Below are 24,906 nucleotides of genomic sequence, written 5' to 3' on the forward strand. Positions count from 1 at the left end.
CACAGAGGCCAGTGGCTTGCTTCCATTTCTTTGACCTTTTAGATCCAACCCGTTTCTTTGAGGTCTCGTGTGCTCATCGATCATGGCGGTTGATGCCTCACCTGGGCCCATATCCCGCCATAGATGCGTGCACATGACTCGCCGCTCATAACTGCATTTAAAAGCAGCTCGCGATTCGTAACAGCCCGCGGCAAACCTGGATACTTTGGCTCTCGTTGCCCAAGCCTGGCATAGGTCCTCCCCTAGTCTCAACGCGCATCATGGACAGTTGCAACTTCTTCTGGTTGGTCACCCTCCCTGCAGGGCTTTCGGGTAGCTGCATTAGCCTGCGACTGTTTGAACATCAGTCGTACAGCAAGGCACAGAATAGCGGCCCTTTCCACGCGCCCCCCTTTATTTACCAGGCATGACCAAGACTCCACAAGGGTCTCACTCACACACCCTTCTCTACTTTTTGCATATTTCACTTTATCAAAAGATCCAAATGAAAAAACTGCCCTGGCCCAAAGAATGATGAACAATATACACATCTCCTCTTATTCCCACGTCAACGTGAACGCCAGTGGTATCCATCTATCAAAGCCCTCCTTTCTACTCAGTCCACCCTTATCCTCTCCAACATCATCATCTCTCCCACAACCCAAGAACAAACTCAACATCCCAAACGTACGCACCTCCATACTTCCCTATCCCCCCCAACCACGGTTGGCCCAAATAACATGCAACCACCCGCTCAATCACGACCCCAAGATTACCAGATCCAATCGCGAACTGTTCCGCCACTTTTTCCACCTCCGGTGACAAGGTTAGGTTTGTCAACCAGAAATCTGATTCATCTTATTTTTTCTTTTCTGCAATCATGATTTTTTTTCTGGTCGAACGTGTCTCAGTCTCACACGCTTCCACCAAGCTCAGGCCACCAGTTCGTCCCCTCCCAGCCGCCGGGTTCAGATTCCATCCAAGTACGTTGCTGATATGTCAAGTTATCCCATCGTCATTTTCTCACTCTTCTGATTTTCTCTCCACTGTGCTGTTTTGAACAACATTCCCTTGGGTGTGCCAAATATCGAGAAGTTGAGCCACGTGGAAAAAGATGAGAAAAAAATATCTCACAGCCGGCAACGTTCCGGGGAAACCAATGAGCACGTTTTCCCCAGTGGCGGACTGGCCAACGTTCATGGGCCATGAGTTATATGATTGACAATATGTATGATTATTCTTAGAGGGACCACTCGGACTCTTTCCGACCACTCGGACTCTTTCCGACTACCCTATCAGACCAAGGATCAGATGCTCCGCACCTTATTGAACAACAGCAGAGGTATCTCATAGAGTCAGTGGACCCAGCTTCTTGATATTTACATTATTGCTTCCATGGCTCCCGTGTTCGGTTTAGTCCATTTGTACTAGGACCTCGTCTATGAGGCCAGACAGCTCTCTATGTGCTTACGATTCGCGATACCCCCATTCAGAAGAAAACCTACCACCCCATAACTATATCCCCATCCAATCCGCCCAACCCAGCCGAATATATATCTAAACAATGTATCTCCAAAGTACGCAAAAACAACCAAGCCTGCACCTTATACTTGCTACTCACCGCCAAGCCGCCACCATTACTGGCCAGATTGAGACTTTGATTGCCCCCTTATTGATGACTAGGTACTTCCCGCATTGGCCAAGCATCTCACAAGCCAATTTTCTCAGAGGATTGGTTTGGTGTAGGAGGCAACACGGCAGGTGCGGGTCCCAGTGGGGGGATTCTGACTGGCCCTGGGTTTTTCACGGGAGGGGTGAGGATTTGCTGCCTCGGGGAAGGCGACAAGGCGGCAGCGGGAGGGAATATCGACGCGCCTGGATTGCCAAAACTCTGCGAAGGAGTGGCGATCCCGTTACCATTGGTCCTGTTGACACCGCGACGCTGAGGAGGAGGCGAGTGCTTAGTGGGAGAGATACTCGATGGCGGCAAAGGTGATGACCGCCCGTCTGATCTGCTATCCTGGGACTGCGGAGGTCTGAACGTGTTGGTAATGTTCAACATAGGCGAGGCAGGTCGGCCTGGTTCTCCGATCGAAGCAAGTGTCTTTGTTGGTGGTGACGAAGGACGGTGCGATTCCTTTATGGGGGAGATACCATTGCCGCTTTCGGGGAGCACAGGAAGACTGCCATCGGAGGCGCCGGACACAGGATTGCCACGGGACAGCTGAGCGTGCGGGAACAGATTCGGACGTGGCGATGAAAACAGGTTGCTCCCCTGTAAATCTGGGAGTTTCGTCGTTGCGGGGCGGTCCCCATTTGCTTCGTCCAATGATGGTGCAGACACCGGCTGCTCTGTCGATTCATCAACACCAGAGGAGGCCTTCAATGGCAGCTCCACAACCAGTCGGGCACGACCATCAGCCTCGCCCGTGGTGTTTTCAGTTGGTGCGGATTGTGGCGAGGAAGAGACCGGAGCTTCTTCCTGCTTATTCACCTTGAGCTTGGTGAGAGGCCGCTGCTCAGCTTCCTTTTCGCGCCGACGACAAGGTTCGCAAACAAAGTGAAAATCTTCCTCCTCAGCCTCCTTTTCATCGATGCCAAGACACTTGCTGTGCTGCCAGACATTACACCGCTCACAGGCAACACTGTGGGTTCCGTCGTCGATTTGTCCGTATGCGCCGCAAATGCAATCAAAAATCCAGTCCTCCTCTTCCTCTTCCAGCTCCTGCAAAGCCTTCTTGTTCCGCTCGATCTCGGCAATCCTTCGACGGTCTGACATACGGGCAGAGGCTGTGCTCTTGCTGTCCTCGGACAGCTGAGCCAACTCCTCCTCATGCTGAAGACGTCGAACCTCTCTCTCCTTCAGCCGGTGCTCTCTTGACATCAGCCTGTGTTCTCTTTCGCGCTCGATCTTTGCCCGTTTCGTCTCCTCCTTGCGTCTAGCGGCCTCTTCCTCGCGCTGCCTCCGCTCTTCTCCGCGGGCACGTTCTTCCTCTTTACGGTGTTCAAGCTTGCCAGCGATTCGACTCGACCTCTTAGCGTGCGCCATTTTCTCCAGGTTCAGAAGCTCCTTTTCTCGTTGTAGTTGTTTACGTCTTCTGGATTCTTCCTGTTGCTCGAGGATCGGCAGGAGGTGAGCTTGAATCTGATTGCGGAGAATCTTCTCATTGGGGTCTTTGGTTTTCTCCAAGGATGAAATGAAGTCGCGGACCTCGCTCAAGGTGGCGGCCAAGCATTCCCATTTCATGCCTCCAAGCCCATCATCCTCTGGTTCGGCGGGCGCGCCAGCTTCAGAGGCCTCGTCTCCAGCATCCTCGTTATCGCTCGCGGCACCAGATGCTACGCGGCGCCGTTTGTTGGCACGTTGTGCTGCTTTCGCCTTCTTGGTGTTCTTCTTAGGTTTTGCTGGTGCCGCCGGCGCCTCCGACATGCGGTACAATCGGTTGTCGTCGAGCACGTAGTATGTTCGATCATGTCGATCCCATCCGTAGGGTTCAATCCGCTATAACAGTATCAGCTCTCTGCCAAGCACCCATTGCACATCGTCTGAAAAAGCGTACCCAGTTCGTCTGATCTGTATCCTTTTGTTCCTCCGTCTTATCCCGCAGCTTCTCGGAGCTCATGATGATGAACTGCGTCATTTGTTGCAGAATACGAATCTGCGCGACCCGGCGCTTGTTAGTATGGGCAATTCACTGACTGTAGGGCTCCAAAACTGCTTCCCACGTACCTTGGTGAAGACATCAAAATCGGCAAAGCGCAATGAAACCTCTGAATTGCCAAACGGGTTCTTCTCCGGCGCTTTGTTGAGATATTGTCGTCTCGTGTACTCGTCGAATAGATCGTGCCTGATGTAGAGCGTGGTCAGCAGGCTTTCGAGGCAGTTGACAGGTCGGCGTTAGAGATGGCATACGTTAGGCCACGGTGGGAGGAGAGGAACTTGAGGAAGCCCAGGCCAATATTCTGCAAAGCCATGGACCCAGGCTTCAAACATTCTGCCTCCAAATCCTATAAGCGACCACAGTGTAAGCAAGGCGATGTCTCTTGCCAGGGTCGCAATATGCCCACCTCTATGTCCAAATTGTCGTCGAGCTTCAGGGCTTTGCCAAATAACATCATGAACTGAACCAAGTTGGCGAATTGCCACATATTCCTGATGCGAAGGAGAAGGGAGTCCTGCGGCGGCTCTTGGGCATTTTCCGAGCTGAGCTCGGGCAGCGCCCGTTTGCGCGTTGCCGGCATTGTTCGATCGGCCTGTTGCTTTTCCTGTTACGCAAGCTGTTGCTTTTCCTGTTACGCAAGCTGTGGCTTGCGGTGCAAGCGATCGAGGGAAGCGACTGGAACGAGTCTTGAAAGGGACGGTGTTTTGAAATTCAGCGGCTGTTCATGGCCTAGGCGAGTGTTGTTGCGAGTTGGTTCGCTGCGAATTTGTTGTAGGGCTGACTTCTTGAGATGGAGAGATTCTGACGTTTCTTACAAGGTGGGAAGCTACGCGCGTGAGCGGCTCAAAAGACGCGACTTGGAATTGGGCCCCACTAAATTTTACTTTGGGCACTTTCTGGTTGAGCCAAGCGCCCCGCTCAACCCCAACTCATGCAGTCAGCAAGCGTGCTATGGATAGGTAGGGAATAATACTTCTTCGAGTTATACTATTAAGTAGTATACAGGGAAAACAGGTTGTGCAAAGTGCAGTTGTTAACAGCCCAGTCCAACTGGAAGATCTCCCTCCATGTCCACGAGTACTTGGTATCTTCCTCCTCCCGTCTTCTTTTTACAAGATATCTTCAGCTTTCAACAAATCCTTGGCTCTTCGGTAGTATCGCGACGTTTTCGGCATAGAGCAACACGCAACTCCCCGAGCCGTTTCAACTTGCGCAAAGTGGGGTGCTCCAATTGAGCCTTACGCACGTGAAGCCCGCACTGTGTTGCTCGCCAGCAGAATTGTGTGCACTACCCTATCCTCACAGTAAACTGCACTGTACCCTGGTTGGCCTTCAACTTGCCATCGCTGGATGGAAGCTGCCTCTCCTGGGCTGGGGCAGCAACCATTGTATTTTGCGGCGCAGTCATCTGTCCTGACCTCCTCTGTAGACCCCCCATACGTTCTTTCTTTTGACGATAATTAATTAATCACTCTTTTCTTGTTGCCTCTTGTTGACCTCTCGCAAGCCACCCCTTTCTCGTAGTGCCGCCAGCCAAACCAATACCCCCGTGCCCGTCCGGCGACACTTCAAACTCCACAAACAGAGCCTTAACGTCCAACCACCACGAGGCAAAAGCCAACTCGCACACACTCTTTGCATGGCATAGACAGTAGGACTTTCTTCGCATATCATGCCCGCTACGAGGCTCTAGTGGTCCATGTTACAGCAGTTCTAGCGCATTCGCGCGCCCACCTCTCATTTAGCTTGTCGAATTGACACCAAGCCACCACACCACTCGGCACCATGAACGACAACCCGCCGCATACCCCGCGGCGAACCTCGCACAATTCTATACCTCCTCCGCACTCGATACCTTTGCAGGAAATCCAGCGCTCGCCAGAAGGAACCAGCAATGGGCGTGGGGGAGGAGATGGTTTCGGCGCTGGGGGGTCTTACAATGGAGCTCAGGATGAAAATAACAGGCCGCCAGCATCGCCGGTTTCCATGTCGGCCAACCTTCCAGGTTTCTCGTCTTATTGGGAGAACCCATATCCAACGGCACCCCACGATGCGGGCGGGACCGGCGGAAACCATTCCCCTATCGATCACTTGGGCCTTCAGTTTGCGCTGCCACCTGAGATAAGACAACCATCACCTTCTGCCTCACAGGGCTACATCACCTCGGCCGATGACCCGTACCAAATACCTCACCCTTATTATGACGAGCGAGCGGATACGGACTCCTTGGAGTCGGATAGAGTACCTCTGAAGCCATCGGCGCAACCCATCGGCCGTTTAGAGCCACCGGAAGGAGAAGCGGTCCCCCGCTATAGCTTTCAGACCGTATCCGATCTTGGAAATACACCCTCTCGAGCACGAAGTACCCAGATGCTTGGGTTTGATTTGGAGCCGGGATTTTCAGCGGACAGGCATCGCAACTATGGGGACAATCTCTCACCAGTGGACGGGGGGCGGCGGTCCCGAACTCAGTCTACCAGCGGCGCCTTGCATAGAGCAGGCTCTATCATGAGGGCCATGTCACAGCGTGTTGTCGCTATCAGTGGTGAAGGTGATTTAGTGGATCAAGCAACCAGGCGTGAACGCGAACGGTCTCGGTCGCGCTCCCGTTCACCTAGTGTTGACGGCCGCCGGCCGGGCCATGTGTCCGCACCAATGCTTGTCGATACCTCGTATCCCTCACAGTCGTCCCAAATACCAGCGGAAAAGGATTCGGGGGCCACCTATGTTCATTCTCAGCAGCCATCCTCGCCTATGCCTCGCCGGCGTGGCCCTCTTCCAAACCCACTCAGGGGGAACTCACTTGGCATTTTCCCCAAGGACAATGCGCTCCGAGTATGGCTGTGCGATCTCCTGGTGAATCCCTGGACAGAGCCCTTCATTTTGTTGCTGATTATTGCGCAAACAATTCTCTTGGCTGTTGAGTCGGCACCCGACGTTTTCGTCCCAGGAAATGAACGACCAGAGCGCTGGGGCACCACGCGGATAGACTGGGCCATATTTGCGCTGTTTATTATTTTCACACTCGAAATCATCGCCAGAATCATTGTTTCTGGCTTCATCGTTAACCCAGAGGAGTATGCTCCTCCCAAGACTAAGCGCCGAATTAAAGAACGGGTCGCCGAACAATATCGGGCCATATTTCGACCTCAGCGGCAGCGGTCCACCAGACAGCCAAAAAAGGAAGAGGAGTTTATGCCGACGTTTGCTAGGTCATTTACCATGATGCATGGCGTCGCGGCTGGTCAAGGCACCCTGGAGGAGCAACAGCGCCTTCTGCTTGCGCGCAGAGCGTTCTTAAGGCATGGCTTTAACCGGCTTGACTTCGTGGCAATCGTTTCCTTCTGGATATCGTTTGGGCTTGGTGTTGCTGGCTTGGAGAGCAAGCATTCCATCTACGTGTTTCGCATGCTCAGCTGTCTGCGCATCATCAGGCTTCTTGCCCTCACAAAAGGCAACCTTATCATCCTGAGGAGTCTGAAAAAGGCAGCGCCACTTCTTGTTAGGGTCTCTTTTTTGATGGGCTTCTTCTGGCTCATTTTTGCCATCATCGGGGTTCAGAGTTTCAAATCGAGCCTGAGCCGCCAGTGTACTTGGCTCAATCCTGAGGACCCAACGAACTTTGATATCACCTACTCGCCAAGCATGTCCTTTTGCGGTGGTTATCTCAATGCCACTACAGGAAAGGCAGAGCCTTGGGTCTACTCCAACTCTCCGACAAGAAATCTATCGGAAGAGTTTCTCGTGAAGGGTGCTCAGAATTCCAAAGGCCATGTATGCCCACGAGGGTCCATCTGTCTTCAACAAGACAACCCCTTCAACGGAACGGTCAACTTTGATGACATCGGACACTCTCTTGAGCTAGTGTTTGTGATCATGAGCGCGAACACCTTCAGCGACTTGATGTACTATACGGTCAGCTCCGACTTTTTACCTGCGGCACTGTTCTTTGGCGCTGGAATCATCATCATGATGCTCTGGATGACGAACTTGTTGATTGCCGTCATCACATCATCTTTCCAGGTCATTCGCGAGGAATCCAAGGCCAGCGCCTTTACGTCCGAGGATTCCTATTTCGCAGCACCTACGGATGCCGCTACGCGGCGACTTTCAGGATTGCAGCGCTTTGTGAAAAACACACAGTGGCTGTGGGCACTTGTGATCACATTTGGGCTATTTGCCCAAGCCTTGCGGACGGCTTCCATGGATGCGATGCGTGAGAGGTTTATCAACACAACAGAGGTCGTTGTAACCATCCTTTTGGCTATCGACATTGCCATACGTTTTGCTGCGGACCACCATCGGTTTCATCGCAGTCCTCGTAACCTCTTCGACCTATTCCTAGCCGTCGTCACCGTCATCATTCTCATCCCCTTCATCCGCAATTCAGGTCAGGTCTACAACTGGCTGACCATCTTCCAAATCCTGCGGGTGTATCGCGTTGTTCTCACCATACCAATGACGCGAGACTTGATTTACCTCGTCCTTGGAAATGTCACCGGTATCGGGAACTTGATGCTCTTCGTCTTTCTTATGACCTTCCTTATGGCCATTTTCGCATCACAGCTATTCCGTGGTCAAATCCCAGCCTTGGATTCAGATGACGAGTGGATCGGGATCCCCTTCAACACCATCTACAACTCCTTTCTGGGCATGTACCAAGTTCTGTCGAGTGAGGGCTGGACAGAAATTCTGTACAATGTCACCACGTACACGGTGAGCAAGAAGACGTCGTGGATCGGCGCCGTGTTCCTCATCGGCTGGTTCATCCTCTCGTACTTTATTCTCATCAACATGTTTATTGCTGTCATCCAGGAGAACTTCGATGTGGGAGAGGACATGAAGCGCCTTGAGCAAGTGAAGGCGTTTTTGCAACGGAGAGAGCTGGGCGGTTCGTCCAATTTGGCCTTGTCCAAAGTCTTTGGCTTCGGCCGGTCCAAGCACCGCTCAGACCCTCTTGATCAGGGCACGGGAATGATAGATATGTTGTTCAAAGAAGGGTTCGTTCGCGAATTTCTCGACGAAAGCTTGGACCCTTTGGAGACTACAGATGGCCAAGCACCACCTCGGGCAACAACCACATACAACGGCAATGTCAAACCAGGGTTCCTCTCCGCCATATGGGGCCACTTGGTGACCAAGTTTACCAGCCGAGAGCCCAATCCATTCTACTCCAACATCCGCTTCGAGGCGGCCAACGCGACTTTGGATCCTGGCCAGCTCGCCCGTCAGGCTGTGAGCGCAACGGCAGCCCGGCGCAAAGCACAGCGGGAGTATCTGATGCGCCATCCAAATTACAATACGTCTCTGTTCATCTTCAAGCCACGAAATCCTATCCGCCGTCTCTGTCAGAAGATGGTGGGCCCGGGCCGCGGTACTGAGCGCTTTGAAGGTGTTCAGCCGAATAAGTACGCATGGTACACCTTCTCAGCCCTGATTTACGCTGCCATTGTTGCCATGGTCGTTCTCGCTTGCATCACGACTCCGCTCTACCAGAAGGAATACTTTCAAGACAAGGACAAAACCAAGGTCAACTGGTTCGTGTGGTCAGATATGGCGTTTGCCATCGTGTTTACAGCCGAAGCGGGCATCAAAATCATTGCGGACGGCTTCATGTGGACTCCGAATGCGTACTTCCGCAGTACATGGGGCGCTATTGATGCCATCGTGTTGGTTACCCTGTGGATCAACGTCATCACGCTGTTTACCCAAAACGGAGAGGTATCCCGCGCTGTCGGTGCCTTCAAGGCTCTCAGGGCTCTGCGACTATTGAATGTCAGCGATAGCGCCAGAGAAACGTTTCATTCGTTACTCATTGTTGGGGGTTGGAAGATATTGAGTGTGAGTTTTCCTGTTTGTTCTCAGGCCATCATCTGACCAAACGCTGATTATTTCCTCCTTTAGGCTGCTTTTGTGTCCATATCGCTCTTGATTCCATTCGCAATCTACGGCCTGAATCTGTTCAACGGGAAGATGGTCTCTTGCAACGATGGGGAAGATATTATAAACCTCAGTGACTGTGTCGGCGAGTATTTCGCAACCCCGTTCAACAACGAATGGCCGATGCTTGCGCCCAGAGTGGCAGACAACCCCTTCTTCAATTTTGACGACTTTGGATCGTCCCTTTTTATTCTGTTTCAGATTGTCAGTCAAGAAGGGTGGACGGACGTCTCCTTTGCAGCACAGGCCATCACCGGCCAGGGACTTCAACCGTTAGGCGCGCCGCCATATCCGGCCGAGGGCAACGCGTTGTTCTTCGTCGTCTTCAACCTCATGGCCACCGTCTTTGTGCTCACCTTGTTCATTTCCGTCTTTATGCGAAACTACACGGAGCAAACCGGCGTCGCCTTCCTGACGGCCGAGCAGCGCTCGTGGCTCGAGTTGAGGAAGCTCCTCAGACAAATATCGCCTTCCAAAAACGCTTACGACGACAGCAAGAACAAGTGGAAGATCTGGTGTCATAAGCGCGCCATCGAGAAGCGAGGGAAATGGTATCTTGCCATCACGTCGGTTCTCGTTTTCCACCTTATCCTGCTGCTTTCGGAATTCTACAACGAGCCTGAGTGGTGGAGGTGGACCCGAGATGGTTTATTCTTGTTGTTCACGCTCATTTACATCGTCAACATCATCATTCGCATTGTCGGCCTTGGCTGGACGCGGTTCCGGCGGAGCTCATGGGACTTGTTCTCTCTGATCGCGGTTACGGGCACTTTCGCCACGTCAATTCTCTTCCTCACGGACCAGATGCAGGACACGTACATTCAACTACATAAGTTCTTCTTGGTGGCGCTCGTTCTCCTGCTGATCCCCCGGAATGACGCACTAGACCAGCTTTTCAAGACGGCAGCTGCCAGTTTGACGACCATTGGCAGCCTTCTTGCTACGTGGCTGATCTTCTTCTTGGTGTTCGCTATAGCGCTGACGCAGACGTTCAGCCTTACCCGCTTCGGCAGCGGGGAGGATGGCAACATCAACTTACGAACAGTGCCTCACGCTCTGATCCTCCTCTTTAGGTTCAGTTGCGGTGAGGGCTGGAACGAAGTCATGGAGGATTTTGCACAGATCAAACCCCCGCTCTGCGTAGAGAGTCCTATTTTCTCTGAGAGCGACTGCGGTAGCACTGCTTGGGCTAGAACCCTGTTTGTTGCCTGGAACATCATTAGCATGTATCTCTTTGTCAGTTTGTTTGTGTCGCTGATTTATGAGAGTTTCTCATATGTGTATCAGCGGACCAGCGGCTTGGCGGTGGTTGAGCGCGACGAGATTAGACGCTTCAAGGAGGCCTGGCGAAGTGTTGATCCACTAGGCACTGGATTCATCAGTAAGGAGGCTTTCCCCCGACTTTTAGGCGAGCTCTCTGGCGTGTTCGAGATGCGTATTTACGAAGCTGAGGACTCGGTCCGTAGCATTCTGGAAGACGTGCGTAAGGATAACGATGCGGCGAGCACCAGACACGCTTCTGTCGTCAGCAAGAGCCAGTACCAGACTGGTGTCGACCTGGCCAAGCTGAATGAGCGGCTGTCCAAGATTGATGTTCAAAAAGTGCGCGCACGCCGCCATCGTTTCAACATATTCTTCGAAGAGGTCATGGTGTCTGCTGACCCCGAGAGAGGTATCTCGTTCACGACGGTGCTGATGATTTTGGCACATTACAACATTATTAATGACAGCAAGAGTCTCAGGTAAGTTTCCTTCTTGCCCAAATCTGTCACAACAAATTGATGATACGCTAACACATTGTAACCTAGACTTGATGAGTTTCTGCGTCGAAAATTGCGCTTGCAGCGTGTCGAGGAAGAAGTCCGACGTCGTATCGTGCTAGGCTTCTTTGATATGTTGTACTATTCGCGACAGTTCAAGCGCCACATGCAATCGAAACAAAACGCACGCATGACGGCTATCCCGCAGTTGGATGTGCCTGAGATTCTGGTGGACAATGAAGAGGAGCGGCGGGAACGTAATACGGTTGCGGGCGTACCAGGGGGGGCCGGTATCGGCACGCTTACAGAAGAGGGCGCCACTCTTCTCGCTGCGGCGGCAGCTGACAACAATGGGCGGGCGCGGAGCTGGTCTGGTCTTGGAGCGGATCTGTCGTCTTATGACACGTCCTACGGCCACCCGCTTGCTGGCCCACGGACATCAAAGCCGTCTTCCTCGGGACACCAAGCTCAGCGCAGCGGGTTCAGCTTCGACCTCCCTGACCCGGCAGACGGCGCCCAGGATGACGAGGCCACCAGTCCGATAGGGAGACGGGGTAGTTCGGTGAGCCCAGCGGTGGTTAGGGACATGTTGGACGATTCTGTGTGGGTGGAGAGCATTCGGAGAAGTGCCACGATGAGAAAGAGCGGTTGGGGACCGTCGGGGGGATTCTAAACCATAATGTCAAGCTTACTGGGTATGGAGTCAAAAGAGACGGTTGATCTATGGCGTTTGGGTGCGGGTTTATCTTGGCCTCATGATTTCGACGATCAAGGGAGGAGCATTGCCATTTTTTAAAGCATTGGCGCACCAGGACTTGGGGGGTTGGATTGACGTCTTCACTACCGGAACATGTGCAGATGGAAAGTATTGCTAATATTTATGATGTAGAATGGGGAACAGCCTTTCAAGAATGGTGATAGATGGAGACAAACCAACGGCTCGCGTTCTATTTTGAAATAGAAACGTTTTCAGGTTCGACTACAGAGACTTCAGGCGTAGCATGGTGCACATAATAATAGGGAGATCGTAAGGGGCTCAATCATGGCGGCACTATACCGGCTGATGCGATGATGGTCTTCAATGCAAGGTGAGCAGTTGTCCAAACCTGGCCCACAGCGAAACTGTTGGGAGAGGGAGGGAGGGCTTTGGAAGGCCCAACCGAGAGCCATTATTTGCATATTTCCAGAAGCTTTCGAAGGTATCAAACGAAGATGGACACATTTGGTGTTTGTCGGAAATCCGTCTGAAGTAGAGAGTGGTGTGGCAAAGCGAGCTTCTGAAACAAGCCGTGCACGCCATTTTGTTAGCACAACACAGCAACGTCAAGCCCCTGAGGTGCAGGGTCGCTGAGCCAAGGCCCCCTAACACGAGCCCACGATGGCCATGAGGTTCCGCTGTTAGTGGGTGTCTCTTTCTTGGCTGGGGAAGCTCACCTGTAACGGACGATCACACGCAGAACAGGGGGTCGACTTACTGGGCCTGGTCCCACGACTGGTTACTTGCTCGATGTTGATATTAGGGTTTGTGTGCGATAATGCGGCAAAACACTAACAGCAAGGCAGCGACCACGACGTAAGGAGCTATCGTCAAGCACTTGGGATGCGCTTGTTGACGGCTCTGATGGCTTCCCGGCGGCGACTTCCCGGCAAATACTACTCCTGCGTCGGCGAAAATGCCAGTGATTGTGCATGTTGTTTCACGCCCGATTTTGGATGTGGGGCTCACCTGTCGATTGTTTCATGGCTGACTTGGTTGGGAGTTACAGTCGTCTTGCCCGCTGTCATGTCTAGAACCTCGTGTTCTCAACTCTAGCAAGTCGAAGCTAGGCCTTGCTTTGCGGCCTCTTATCCCCGCGACGAGAATCCATTGTTAGGGATCCTCGGCTGCGCCAGATTGATGTGCAATTGAGCAGCATGTCTTCAAGGGCGATCGCATAAGAGTCATGGTGTTGAGTCTGGGTGAGCTCCCTTCTTAAGGGACACCCATCCCAGCAACGTGCATAATAGATGTTCTTGTAGTTCCTGTTACCCACACTTTCGACTAATCCACTCCGGTTCTTTTCTATCCGTCCGAGCTAGGCTGTGCCTACTCCTGCATTGTTTTGTATCCTACCGTCCCACGGGTCACCATTTCTCTCCTTTTTTTCTTACTCTTGTGGCCCTTGCAGTCGTCCCAAATTGGACCCAGGCTCTCCGTCGCCCCCCTTGTCGACGTTGCAGGATCCCTGGCGGACTCCCCTTGCAACACCACTCAGATCCCTCACCTTTCCCCCTCAACATACAACATCAACTCCTGATTACTTAAAGTGAGCGGTTTCCCAGCTCGGCATCTTAGGAGAGAGTCTTTGTGTTTGTCCCCCTCGGCCTTCCCAAAACCATTGCCAACTACCAAGAGGCAGTTTTGCCAAATCTTCTTGATCTTCTAGATCGTCCCGTCTTTAAGAAATCACAATAAATAAGCCTTTGGCTTCACTCAACATTCACTTTTGACAAGCCTTGCCTCATTCACTTCTTCAGGCTGTGCCTCCTCAACGTTATCTCAAACGACCTTTAAGACCACAACACCAACATTTTCTCTCATCCAACCTCACCAACCCTCCATTCTTCCACCGTCAAGATGCATTCCCCTTCCCGCTTCCAGACCATCGCGGCCCACTTCTCGCCTCACAAGCTTCGCACCTCATTCCGCCGGTCCTCCTCTGCTTCCACCTCTTCCCGTGCCAGCAGTGACCGGATGTCGTTCACATCACAAGCCAGCTCCCCAGTCGAGACAATCAACAGCATTGTACTCCGCCAGAAATCGTTCGACCTGGACGGCGATGAGAAGGACCTGTTTGTCCTCGAGCCGAGACCGGCCGCCACGTTTTGCAGTCTTGAGGCTCGCATGTCGTCCTTTTAAGTTGGGAGAATGGCACGTACGCACCCACGCACACACACACACACACACACACATGGCGTGGATTACACCAACACAGACACAACGCACACACACAAATGAAACGATTCTTACGACGACGACGCAACAAAACACCACGCGGCACTGGGAAGTGGCAAGTTTAGTTTATGAGCAAAACAAGGGGAAAAAAAGAGGTGGATAATGGTCTTCCAGTGCTGGAAACTCCGACATATACACAACATCTTTCACCCAGTCCTCTACACCACTTTTTCACGACACTCATTTTTTATACGAAAGTTTTAGGGATTATGGCTTTTACGGGCGGACTGACACACGGACGGATGATGCCGACAAAGATACCGGCCGGCGTTTTCTTTTGGGGGCAAGGATCATGAAGAGATTTGTTTTATGGCTCAGGCTATTGGTAGCTGATTTTTGGGATATATTTTGGGGTATCTTTTTCTGGAGCAAAGGCAATGCCACACCCCGTAAAAAAGGGGGTGGGTGGCTGCCGTGCATGTTTAATGCTTTTCTCGCTTGTGTGAGAAAGTTGGTTCTGATATGGTTTTGTCAGACTGGCCTTCTTGCATCTTGTCTTGCGACAAACTTCAATCAAAAATCTGGCTTTTTTTTGCAGCCTTTGAAACTAGCATAACTCTTGGACCGTTTTCTCTCTCTCTCTCCTTTTGCTTGTGATCTTGGGTTTGATGCAGTGGTTACCGTCGGCTATGTGAAGAGGAATGTTGTGCGCGCATGGACAGCAGCGGAATGCAGGTCAAGATGCGATGCATTGCAGATGCAAGACAGACTTCTCGTCTGAGCATGCAAGGCACCGATCGATCGTTCTGGGCTTGAGCTCTCGAACTCCTCATTGTTGCCACTGTCTCGGTTCCTGTCTGAGGTTCCTGAAGCAAGCACAAATTTCGAAACACCGATGGGCACTTTTGGATTTTGGATAAGGACGGAGATCGGAGACGGGGATTGGTCTCGGATTGCGGGGCCGGAGAACCCAACTGTAAAAGCCGATATAGGTATGTGGCCGGGCCTCTCCGCTCTGGCGTTGTCGCGCTTCACCGCAACGAAAAGTCTTCAAACCCTCTTCCGAGGAGGAGGTTGGTCTCGGCTTTGCGAAAGGGACGAAAAACAAACCTGCAGCGGACGAGATAAGATTTTGATCTAACTTGATCCAGGGCTTCCATGTGGGACCACCAAAAGGCCAGCGAACGAGACGTCTTTCTCGGCGCTTACCCAATTCATCGTGTGTTGGGCCACTCAGAGATGAGACTGCACATTTGAGCAAATCCAAGAAGACGGTGGAGGTTTTGTACAGCTGGCAATTCCACCCCCGTGTTCCCCAAACAGGGCGAGCAAATCCGGGGCGTTGCTCTCGCCTTGTTGCACCTGCGAGATGGGGGCCAGCATGTGCCTGGTGACCAGCTAGACATACGTAAGTGGGAGCCGATGCAAGCGTGGGTCGGGCACCAAAGGGGGAGAATGTTCGAGGGCACCTCCCACGGGCAGATTAAGGTTGAACCACTGGCAGTGGCGGTAGGTAGGTTTTGCGGGTGCAGACACTGCCATGACATGTTCTTTCCCACCTTGATCGCATTCTGCATCAATCCTATTGGAGCCGGTTGAGACTAGGCACGACACTGCTTCCTGTTTACTTAAGATCGATGGGAAACCCCGAACCGCTGTCTATCATGACGCTCCTGGCCAGACACTCCCCTGGCTCTGCTGCTCTCACCTCACTGATCAAACATCTCCGCCGATCCGGCATCATCGACATTCTCATCTCTTGGAGAGCATCCACAGTTTACTGTATTGTCTCCCCGATATCAACTCTGAAAACAGTCCCGCGGAATTCAGCCGCTCGTCTGAGGAACACAGTCCGGAGGGTCTATCGCAGCAACAGATCAAAGATGGCAGGACCACAGACGAAACCTTTGCCAAAGGGCCGGCAATCCTACACTGCTCGTGAAACAACACCAATGTCGACGACAACAAAAGGAAGGATGATGGATTCCAGGGTAATGAAGCGGCAAAGCCAAACTGCCATGGCGAAGAGACAGAAAGTGCCAGTTGTAGCATCACATTGCAATCCGCATCCAAGACACAAAAGTAAGCACTTCTTTCAGATCTCACTTTTGCATCTTGAAGAAGCATTGTTTTCTGTCTCTTTTCATCGGTGTTTTGGCTCTTCATCAGTGTGAGCTGTGCCTTTGGTTTACTGTTTCTCTGGTTTTCGTCCGAGCTATTATATTGCTCTCTGCGTCAACGAAGCCTTGCAGGCTGGAAGAGCAACTTGTTCACGTGTGGGCCTTCCGGCGGCGACAAGTGAATAGAATGGTTCTCTCTAGTACTATTGTTTGTTCAAGTGAATAGCCCTCAGTCACGCCAAACCTCTGCCTTTTCAGTCCTCCCACTTTTTCACCCATCAAGTTTCGCCGGAACTGTCATTGCCAGAAAACTCCAACTGCCAAATTACGTCCACTGCTTCTGCTTTTGCGTTGCAGTTTTCTTCGTCCTTTCTCAGCAAACACGCAGAATTCGACGAGTCGCTAACGAAGGACCATCGAAAATACAGATCTCGAGGACTTCCTCACAACCAAGATCTTCCCAGACATGTATCTAGGCAACTTCGTGAACATCCTTCAGTTCAGCCACCAGGGAGTCGCAGCCCAGGGCTCTTCTGATTCTGATCCCAAGACCCAGCTATCGTCTCGACGCGGCAACCCTTGCTCGTTCCGCACGCTTCTCAATGACGGCGCTTCATCTTGCGATTCTCTCAGCAGCAGCACCTTTGAGGAGTTGGATAGTGGAGACATTCGATTTGACGACTCCGAGTGTATCTCCATCGGCCGCACCCTAGGGAACGTCCCAAACCATCAGTTGCAGAAGCGTGTGGACAGCGGCATTGTTCTTGAGACGCAAGGTCGTAATCTTTACTCAGTTCCCACGGACCTTCTTGCGCTGGAAAATGAGCACGGTGACGAAACCATGGGCGACTATAGCTGTATCGAGCAAGATATCGACATGGCGATCTGTTCACCCATCTTCACTACACAAGACCACACGTTCAAGCGATCATTCAGCGCAAACGAGTTCCCGGCCGCCAGCAACCTGTCAGGCGTTTCAGAATCCGACAAGCAGGTGTTTGGCTCAATGGAGGCAATGAACATGCCATTCTCCTTGAACGAACCCGTTTTGAGAAGACACAAAAGATTCCCTTTCCGCGACCACGATGCCGCCAAGGACGATGAGGACGATGACATGTCCATCATTTCCGACTTCTCGCTCATTCCCAGCTACACCCCTGGCGGAATCGACCAACAGTACAAAGTCAAAGTCAAAGTCGGCCGGGCAACCTTTAAGCGACTTCTCAAGATCCAGGCGAAGGTTGCCACCAAGACTGTTCGCCATATCAAGCGATCCTGTCGCGAGGCCATGGGGCAGGCTTTTGACCATTCCAGCCCCGTCTATAAACCGGCTACCTGTGTCCGTGTTGGGGGTGCCTGTTAAGCTGAGGAGAAACACAGCAGCTGTCGATGTACAATAATTTTGGAGTTTGTTATTCCACAAGAGTCACTCGCTATTTATCACCCACCTCATTTTTGGACTCACCACACCTATCACCCAGCACCAAGACCTGAATGCGACTGCTCGGCACAATACAGTACCAACCGAGATCCCGATATCATGATATCATAGCATGTCACAGCCAAGGACTACGCGCAAGGGATGGCAGATCCGTCAAGTAGAGCACCATGAAGAAGCAAGTGTATCATCCACTGGCTTTTTTGCCTCGTTTTCCGGTTTGACAATGGCGCTGGATTCTCGCCAGCATCACCGCAGTCAAGATGCCAGATACTGGACCCTGGACAGCTATGGCCTTTACCGAGGAGGATCCTACGATATCCAAACCGTACAATGCAGAGAAGAGCGCAATGGAGCAAGGAACGGCATGGGAGGGGGAATTGGCATGAATAGGGACAAAAAGCGAATTAGCGAATTTGGGAGACTCGCAAGGAGAGGGAACTTTCGGGCGGAGAATGGGAGTGAGGTTGGAGAGTAGAGGGAGGGAGGGAGAGCTACAACAGCGATCAAACGGTCCTCTGCTTCACAAAGGGAACAACCCACAGCTGTCATTCTCCATCCTCTCGCTGCTCGCTTTTCCTTTGCGGTTCGATTCGTTTTTCTTTCTCTTTTGTGTTATTGCGCAGTATCCCTTTGGGAATGGGTTTTACCACTTGGCAATCGGTTATCGGAGTTTGGTCGGGCTGGGTTGGGTTGGGCACGGAAAAGTACATATGATACCCCCTTGTTGATATTCTAGAGAATTCACCTGCTTTTCTTTTTTTTCTTTTACCCCCTGGTTTTGCATGTTGTGTTTTTGCCATTTGATAGGCTATTTTTTTATTCTTTTTTTTGGCGGGGGGGAGGGGGAGCACTGGATGGTGGTGACGGTATGGCACCTAAGGCAGCTAAGCATATCCTGATGTTGAATAGTGACCATAGACATAATAGGAATACATTGACGATTTAAGTTGTGATGAAGGCCATCTTGCTTTGGGTGCTGCATGTCAACCCACCCCACGTCTGCTGCTAAAGAACAAGACAACCTCCTGTCTCACAGAATGTCCAGTTCGATCATCACAAGTAAACTTCTTTAGGTTGTTGCGGCTTCATGATACTGACTGGCCTGCACCCCTTCACAGCATCGCGGTATTCCTCAGTGTTCGTAACTCTCCCTCTCTTCTGTGATCTAGCTCTATACACATATACATACACTTCCACCCAGCCCCTTCTTGCCACATCATCATTAACCCTGTCTGCCTTCAAAAAAACAACAGAAACACGCAGAAACACAACAAACACAATCACCAAAAACACCAATGTACAATGCAATGCTTTCATTCCCGATGCTGCCGTCCAGAAACCCATCATCGCCTACAAGTAAACCGACAGACAGACAGATACTATATGTACACGATTTTTTTACCCCCTCACCAACCCCCCGTTGTGGCCTCTCCACTTTCCTATCCCTTCTTTCCTGTGCCTGTGTGAAAGATATGTGTACCCTTTCTTCCTTTCCTTCCTTCTTCCCAATAAGTCTGCTCCCTTTCTCCGCCCGTTTCCCCTGCTGTCCCAAATCTTGTCCGGAACCGCTTCCAATGTGCCATTAACATGCAACGATAGAAGCAACCGGGGCGAGAGCGAGAGACCCCATCCAAATCTCCGGTTCTAATCGGTGTCGTTGCTGTCCCCCTGAACAGAACAACGAGATTCCAGCAATAGCAAAGCTGAGGGGGGAAAGAACAAAGTCATGGTACAAATACATGACAACGAGCAGACTAGGTAATAAAACAAAACCAGACCCGAAACACCATCCTGTCTGCCCCAAGACACCGGGCGCCGCCGCGATAAAAATCGACTTTGTGACAAAAGATAAGAACAATGAACAAAAACCCTGCCCATGCCGTATGAAAAAAGAAGTAAAGACGCCCGGCTGTGATACTGAAAGACGCCTCCGCCAATTAACCTTCAGTGGATATCCGTGATGATGAAGTGACGGTAGCAAAAACACCCAGGCCTGTCGTGGCCGGGTGTCCAAAAAATCCAGATGCCGAACATGGAACCATGATCTACAGCTAATCATGACGTGTCGTCAATGCGCCGAATCCAACCACAGAGTGGTATCCTGAGACTGTACAAGACTGGACATCAGAGGTTTAGAAGGGCCAACAGTTAGGCATCGTCCAAGATTTGGTCGACTGTTAACCCAAGGTTTTGGATCCCAAGTAGACCGGCCTGCTTCTTACCCCAAGCGCGAGTTACGATGGATGCTATGCACAAAGTCAGCATGTGCTTCAACAGAGCATGAAATGATTGGACACTCACCCTTGAGGAACTTCTTGCTCGCGTATTTCTTGAAGAACGCCTCATGGCAGACGGGGCGGGCCAGGTAGTCCACCATCAAGCGATAAACGGGGTCAATTTCCGCCTCAGTGTAGCCGGCATAGTAGGCCAATGTCTCGTCCTACAATTGAGTCAGTTAGATGTATACACGATCGCAAAGTCCTAAGGGAGGCTTACCCATTCTCCACGGTTCAGGCACATGCGCGCGCAGTACATAGCAGCGGCGGCAATGTGGCTGGGGCGGTAGGCCATGAACCGATGGTCCAGCAAGCTGATCTCCATAAGATACTTGCCAAGAGTGCGGGAGTGGATGTCGTAGTTGTCAGCCTTGGAAATGCGACGGAGGAAGTTCATTGGGTTGGGGTAGCTGAGGTCGTAGTTGAGGGTTTGCAGAACGAATCTCTCGGCACTCAAGATCTCGGCCTCGCTGAATCCATCGTCGGCGACGTGACGGAAGTTGGCAATGTGGGGTGAGAGAACCTCCTCGTACTTGGAAGCGATGAACATGGCGGTAATGCCAACGAGCTGAAGACGGTCGAGCTGCACAACCTTTTCGGACAGGAAGCGGTCGATGATGTTGACGGCAAGGAAGAGTGTCTCGGGCAGGAGATGGAAGCGAGTGTGAACCTCGACAAGCCAGTCGATCAAGATGCCGCGCGTCTTCCACTCCAAATCATCCTGGTGGTCCATGTAGTGGGGGTTGGGGACCGAGTTGCATTCCAGATCGCGCAGGTACTCGAAAATGTCGTTAGCATATTCGGCGACCATGAGCGGGTCATCGTAGTCCTCGCGGTCGAGATCCTCGACACCTTCGGGGAAGATATGCTCGGCAGGTTCGGCAGCAACGGGCGCGGGGACAGCCTCCTTGCGGCGGAGATCCTCCTCGATGTTGGAGCTCTTGACGCGCAAAGACTCCTCAACCTTGGTCTTCTTCTCAGCCTCGAGCGTGTGCACCTTCTTGGGGGCCGGCTCGCTCTCCTCTGTAACACGCTCCTTCACCGCAGCGCTGGCTGCAGTAGATGTGACCTTCCTCTTCAAGGGACCAATGGCGCCGGCACCAGTTTTCGAGACGACTTTAGTGTTGTTGGCTTTCTCCTTGAGAGGAACAGCAGCTGAGCGAGTTGTCGCAGTTGTTCTCTTCTGAACGCCAGCGGTGGCCTTGGGAGCGAGAGCAGCCTTTGCTGGCTTCTTGGCCTCGGCAGCATCGCCCTTCGTCGCATTAGTGACATCACCCAAAGCATTACGCTTCCGCGTGGGGTTGGCGGCGACAGTGGTCTTCTTGGACTGCAATCCCTTGGAGGCCAGCTCGTCCACCTTCAAGGTAGCGGCCTTGGCACGAGTAAGACGCGTCGTATCAGTGCTGTTCTCGTCGTTTTCGTTCGCTACCGAACGAAGGTTTCTTGTCCTCTAATGATGATGTTAGGATGAGATCATGGCATGAACAGGATGTGGTAGTACTCACAACCATCTTGGCTGATATGATCCGAGATAAGTCAATCGAATGTTAGGTAGAGCTGGATGCAAAGAGTCAATCGGTCGGTTCCCAACGCGTCGGCACCAGCAAATGGACAAGTGAGGAAGAGATCGAGCACAGCAGTGGGAATTGGATTGGCGTACAGTGGTCCCTTGAATGACGCGACAAATAGGAAAGGGCAGAGTATGTATGTGTGTGTGTGTGTGTGTGTGTGGGTGGGTGGGACTGAAAGTAAACAAAAGGAAGGGCGAGGCGTACCAAAGATGCTGGGGATAACGAACAACACGGGCAGGTGGCGTGTCTTCTGGTGGATATGCCTAGGAGAATCGGGAGCCGTGGTGATGGGGGCCCAGTCGTTGATTTGCTGTCGGAGTTGAGAGTCGAGATCACGGATTGGCGACGCGTTCCTGGGTCAAAAGGAGAACGCTCGAGTTGATCACGACGATAGACAGCCTGCCACGGTCGATGGCGGTGCCAATGGTGGAAGCGTTGCTGGGTAGTGGGTGGAGGTCTTTGGGTATGGGAAAGAGAGGATGTTGACAGAGCTGTCTTGTTTTTAAGAACTTGAATGTGGAGGTTGATGGCAGAGTGGGACCTCCAGGGTTCGCGAGCCCAAATCAGAACGCGGTCGTAGCAGAGTCAAAGGGACGCGGTGTCCTGCACTGAGCCAGCGGCTGCCGGAGCAACAGCGGTCAGAAAACGGCCTGATTGGCTGCGGCCACTGGAACGCGCGAGAGCAAGTCCTTGGCGCCCCACCATGACTTTCCCTCAACCCTGCCAATCCAGGGTTATGTATGTCTCTGTCGCGGGAGGGGGCATCCAACCTTGATCCAGCTGTCTGCGCATCGCAAGGGCGAACGCGCCGACCCACTTCCTGGTGCACAAGCCAGCAGAACTAGCCACATAGCCACACAAACCAAGCCACATTTTCCGCCAAGCATCGAGCTTCCCACGCAAAAATCCCAGCATCTGGGGTGGTTATTTGAAGGCTAGGTATACAGAGATCCCCCCACGAGCTCCCCCGACACCTCGCAGCCCATTGGCTGCTTCCAGTCTTTCCAAGGCCCATACGGAGTCTTTTCAATGTCCCGGCTTTGACTCCGGATCTCGACCTGCTTTCGCCTTGCGAACAACCCCCCGAGCTCCCCGCGGAGCCCTATCCAGGACACATCTATACCATACCTAATGTTGCGATCGCAATTTCGGCCTTTGGCCGCCGGTGTGTCCGCCTTCTGCCAGAGCAGCCTCCGACTGGCTGCCCTGAGGGGATATGCGACCCAAGTAAGGAGCAACCACGACAGCGATGCTTCGACAGCCCTCTCCGGTGCTGGCGCGCAAGCCGATTACGAGCCTGTAAAGATGAGAACATACAAGCCAAGGACACCCGGTCTTCGTCATCTCAAACGTCCGATCAACGATCATCTCTGGAAGGGGAGGCCGTATTTGCCTCTGACCTTCCCCAAGAAGGGGCACGGCAAAGGCGGTAGAAATAACCAGGGTGTTATCACAGTTAGACATCGTGGAGGTGGTCATAAGCGGAGGATTCGTACTGTCGATTTTGAGAGATGGGCACCTGGGCCACACCTTGTTGAGCGCATTGAATACGACCCCGGCCGGAGTGCGCACATTGCCCTGCTGACACGCAAGGCAAACGGCAAGAAGACCTACATTGTGGCGGCGGAGGGCATGAGGGCTGGAGACGTCGTTCACAGCTACCGGCAGGGCATCCCCAAGGACCTCCTCGACAGCATGGGTGGTGTTATCGATCCAGGTGTGTTAGCTTCCAAAACGGCGTGGAGGGGCAATTGCTTGCCAATGCACATGATTCCTGTTGGAACCAATGTCTTCAATGTTGGCTCCCAGGCGAAGGGTGGTGCTGTGTTCTGCCGCAGCGCCGGCACCTATGCCACAGTCATCTCGAAGGAGGAAGAGACTCGCGAAGACGGCAGCAAGGTCGTGACGGGTAGATTCGTTGTTGTCCGGTTACAAAGTGGTGAAATTCGCAGGGTCAGCAAGGATGCTTGCGCTACGATTGGTGTTGCTAGCAACGTGATGCATCACTACAGACAGCTGGGCAAGGCCGGAAGAAAACGTTGGCTGAATATCAGGCCGACAGTTCGTGGTTTGGCCATGAACGCATGTAAGCAGCACCTCTCCCCCCCAAGGCAATCTTGTCCTGTCAGCGTGATCACTAACATTCAGGCCAGTCGAACATCCCCACGGTGGCGGTCGTGGTAAGTCGAAGGGTAACAGAATTCCCACAAGTCCCTGGGGTACACCATCCAAGGGTGGTTTCAAGACCCGCCGGAAGAGCAACATCAACAAATGGGTGGTCACTCCCCGTGTCCGGAACATGGGCAAGCGGAGAGACAAGAAGACTGCCTAATCCCTCGCCGCGAAACGGCTCTTGTACATTATGTAGATCAGCAACATGTATTCTTCATAAAAAACTGGGAGTGCATGTGCAATGCTGTACCGTCTGTCCAACGTCACCCCCATCATGAGATCACACACAAGCAGGCGGCCTGGATGGCCTGGACGATTGGTTGATCTCAACTACCGGCCTTAGCTCGTACGGCCAGACCAGGCGCCAAACACAGGAAACTTTGGAGACCCATGACAGAGGGGTAGGAAACAAGCGGAGAAGATTCGACGTCTTGTCTAGAATGCAAAAACGCAATCGCTGTCGAGCCGCGTGAGAGACTTCCGAAAAGGGTTATTGATATCAATAGTGGGGTAGAGTGTTGCATGCATACACTGCAAAGGAGGGGACAATTTCAGGTGGCTAACGATAAGACTATGCCTTATGTAGACGGTCTGCCTCGTATGATATAGTCTATAGAGGCTGAGGATCTGAATGTGGTTAGGAAAATGTCCTGGGGTGGGAGTCCCTCAGGTGCCTGTGCTCGTAAAGATCACATCAGACGACTTAATGTAGCTCCGCAGCCCAACTATAACGGACGATAAGTTAAGTAGTCTAAAATAAAATTTCCAGTACTTTAATTCTAGGTCGTACCTAAAAATTTATTTCACACCTAGATTTTTAACTTACCTTTACTTAAATTTCGCACTGCTCTTATTACTTGTTATTTACTATTTTATAATATTTTTACTATTTTAATTTTCTGTATAATTATAGTTCATTATAACATAAAGTATATTTACTTAATTAATAGTAGTTTCTAAGATTATTATTACTTTTGAAAATATATTATTAATAATTAATACTAATTATATATTGATAAATATATTAAATTATTAATTTAACTTATATAT

General features: G+C 51.9%; 6 protein-coding genes across 6 annotated transcripts; 4 read left to right on the forward strand and 2 right to left on the reverse strand.

The window, feature by feature from the left end:
- Positions 1-1,267: 1,267 nt before the first annotated feature.
- Positions 1,268-4,805, reverse strand: QC763_113930 (uncharacterized protein). Its single transcript, XM_062907980.1, has 6 exons — positions 4,270-4,805; positions 4,048-4,245; positions 3,893-3,987; positions 3,710-3,827; positions 3,540-3,638; positions 1,268-3,481 (listed from the first exon to the last, which is right to left on the reverse strand). Exons 2-6 carry the CDS (start codon positions 4,219-4,221, stop codon positions 1,688-1,690), a joined length of 2,280 nt encoding a protein of 759 aa, XP_062770893.1. The 5' UTR covers positions 4,222-4,245; positions 4,270-4,805; the 3' UTR covers positions 1,268-1,687.
- CCH1 (calcium channel protein) lies at positions 4,652-12,453 on the forward strand. Its single transcript, XM_062907979.1, has 3 exons — positions 4,652-9,482; positions 9,546-11,323; positions 11,390-12,453. Exons 1-3 carry the CDS (start codon positions 5,427-5,429, stop codon positions 12,012-12,014), a joined length of 6,459 nt encoding a protein of 2,152 aa, XP_062770894.1. The 5' UTR covers positions 4,652-5,426; the 3' UTR covers positions 12,015-12,453.
- Positions 12,454-13,958: 1,505 nt separating this feature from the next.
- On the forward strand, positions 13,959-14,240 carry QC763_113918 (uncharacterized protein; the record flags this gene model as incomplete). Its single annotated transcript, XM_062907978.1, has 1 exon — positions 13,959-14,240. The coding sequence occupies one exon, from the start codon at positions 13,959-13,961 to the stop codon at positions 14,238-14,240; it is 282 nt and encodes a 93-aa protein (XP_062770895.1).
- Positions 14,241-15,913: 1,673 nt separating this feature from the next.
- QC763_113915 (uncharacterized protein) lies at positions 15,914-18,794 on the forward strand (the record flags this gene model as incomplete). The annotated part of the gene is made up of 2 exons (XM_062907977.1): positions 15,914-16,358; positions 16,825-18,794. 2 exons carry the CDS (start codon positions 15,914-15,916, stop codon positions 17,757-17,759), a joined length of 1,380 nt encoding a protein of 459 aa, XP_062770896.1. The 3' UTR covers positions 17,760-18,794.
- A 341-nt stretch (positions 18,795-19,135) lies between these two features.
- Positions 19,136-24,526, reverse strand: CLB2 (G2/mitotic-specific cyclin). Its single transcript, XM_062907976.1, has 5 exons — positions 21,889-24,526; positions 21,619-21,670; positions 20,334-21,563; positions 20,139-20,277; positions 19,136-20,083 (listed from the first exon to the last, which is right to left on the reverse strand). The coding sequence occupies exons 2-5, from the start codon at positions 21,622-21,624 to the stop codon at positions 19,986-19,988; spliced, it is 1,473 nt and encodes a 490-aa protein (XP_062770897.1). The 5' UTR covers positions 21,625-21,670; positions 21,889-24,526; the 3' UTR covers positions 19,136-19,985.
- On the forward strand, positions 22,424-24,050 carry RML2 (mitochondrial 54S ribosomal protein rml2). The gene is made up of 2 exons (XM_062907975.1): positions 22,424-23,770; positions 23,838-24,050. Exons 1-2 carry the CDS (start codon positions 22,816-22,818, stop codon positions 24,014-24,016), a joined length of 1,134 nt encoding a protein of 377 aa, XP_062770898.1. The 5' UTR covers positions 22,424-22,815; the 3' UTR covers positions 24,017-24,050.
- Positions 24,527-24,906: the final 380 nt, after the last annotated feature.

Source organism: Podospora pseudopauciseta, chromosome 1 (assembly GCF_035222475.1).
Source record: "Podospora pseudopauciseta strain CBS 411.78 chromosome 1, whole genome shotgun sequence".
NCBI classification, from domain to species: domain Eukaryota; kingdom Fungi; phylum Ascomycota; class Sordariomycetes; order Sordariales; family Podosporaceae; genus Podospora; species Podospora pseudopauciseta.

Excerpts from the sequence above, each read along its gene's own strand:
- QC763_113930 (XM_062907980.1), bottom strand. The coding sequence starts at position 4,221 with ATGCCGGCAACGCGCAAACGGGCGCTGCCCGAGCTCAGCTCGGAAAAT. Across the intron at positions 3,988-4,047 it reads ACGACAATTTGGACATAGAG|GATTTGGAGGCAGAATGTTT; the intron begins GTGGGCATATTG and ends GGTCGCTTATAG. Across the intron at positions 3,482-3,539 it reads ATACAGATCAGACGAACTGG|CGGATTGAACCCTACGGATG; the intron begins GTACGCTTTTTC and ends ATACTGTTATAG.
- CLB2 (XM_062907976.1), bottom strand. Across the intron at positions 20,278-20,333 it reads GCCTGAACCGTGGAGAATGG|GACGAGACATTGGCCTACTA; the intron begins GTAAGCCTCCCT and ends ACTCAATTGTAG. Across the intron at positions 20,084-20,138 it reads GAGCAAGAAGTTCCTCAAGG|CATCCATCGTAACTCGCGCT; the intron begins GTGAGTGTCCAA and ends CTTTGTGCATAG.
- RML2 (XM_062907975.1), top strand. The coding sequence starts at position 22,816 with ATGTTGCGATCGCAATTTCGGCCTTTGGCCGCCGGTGTGTCCGCCTTC. Across the intron at positions 23,771-23,837 it reads TGGTTTGGCCATGAACGCAT|TCGAACATCCCCACGGTGGC; the intron begins GTAAGCAGCACC and ends CATTCAGGCCAG.
- CCH1 (XM_062907979.1), top strand. The coding sequence starts at position 5,427 with ATGAACGACAACCCGCCGCATACCCCGCGGCGAACCTCGCACAATTCT. Across the intron at positions 9,483-9,545 it reads GGGGTTGGAAGATATTGAGT|GCTGCTTTTGTGTCCATATC; the intron begins GTGAGTTTTCCT and ends TTCCTCCTTTAG. Across the intron at positions 11,324-11,389 it reads AATGACAGCAAGAGTCTCAG|ACTTGATGAGTTTCTGCGTC; the intron begins GTAAGTTTCCTT and ends ATTGTAACCTAG.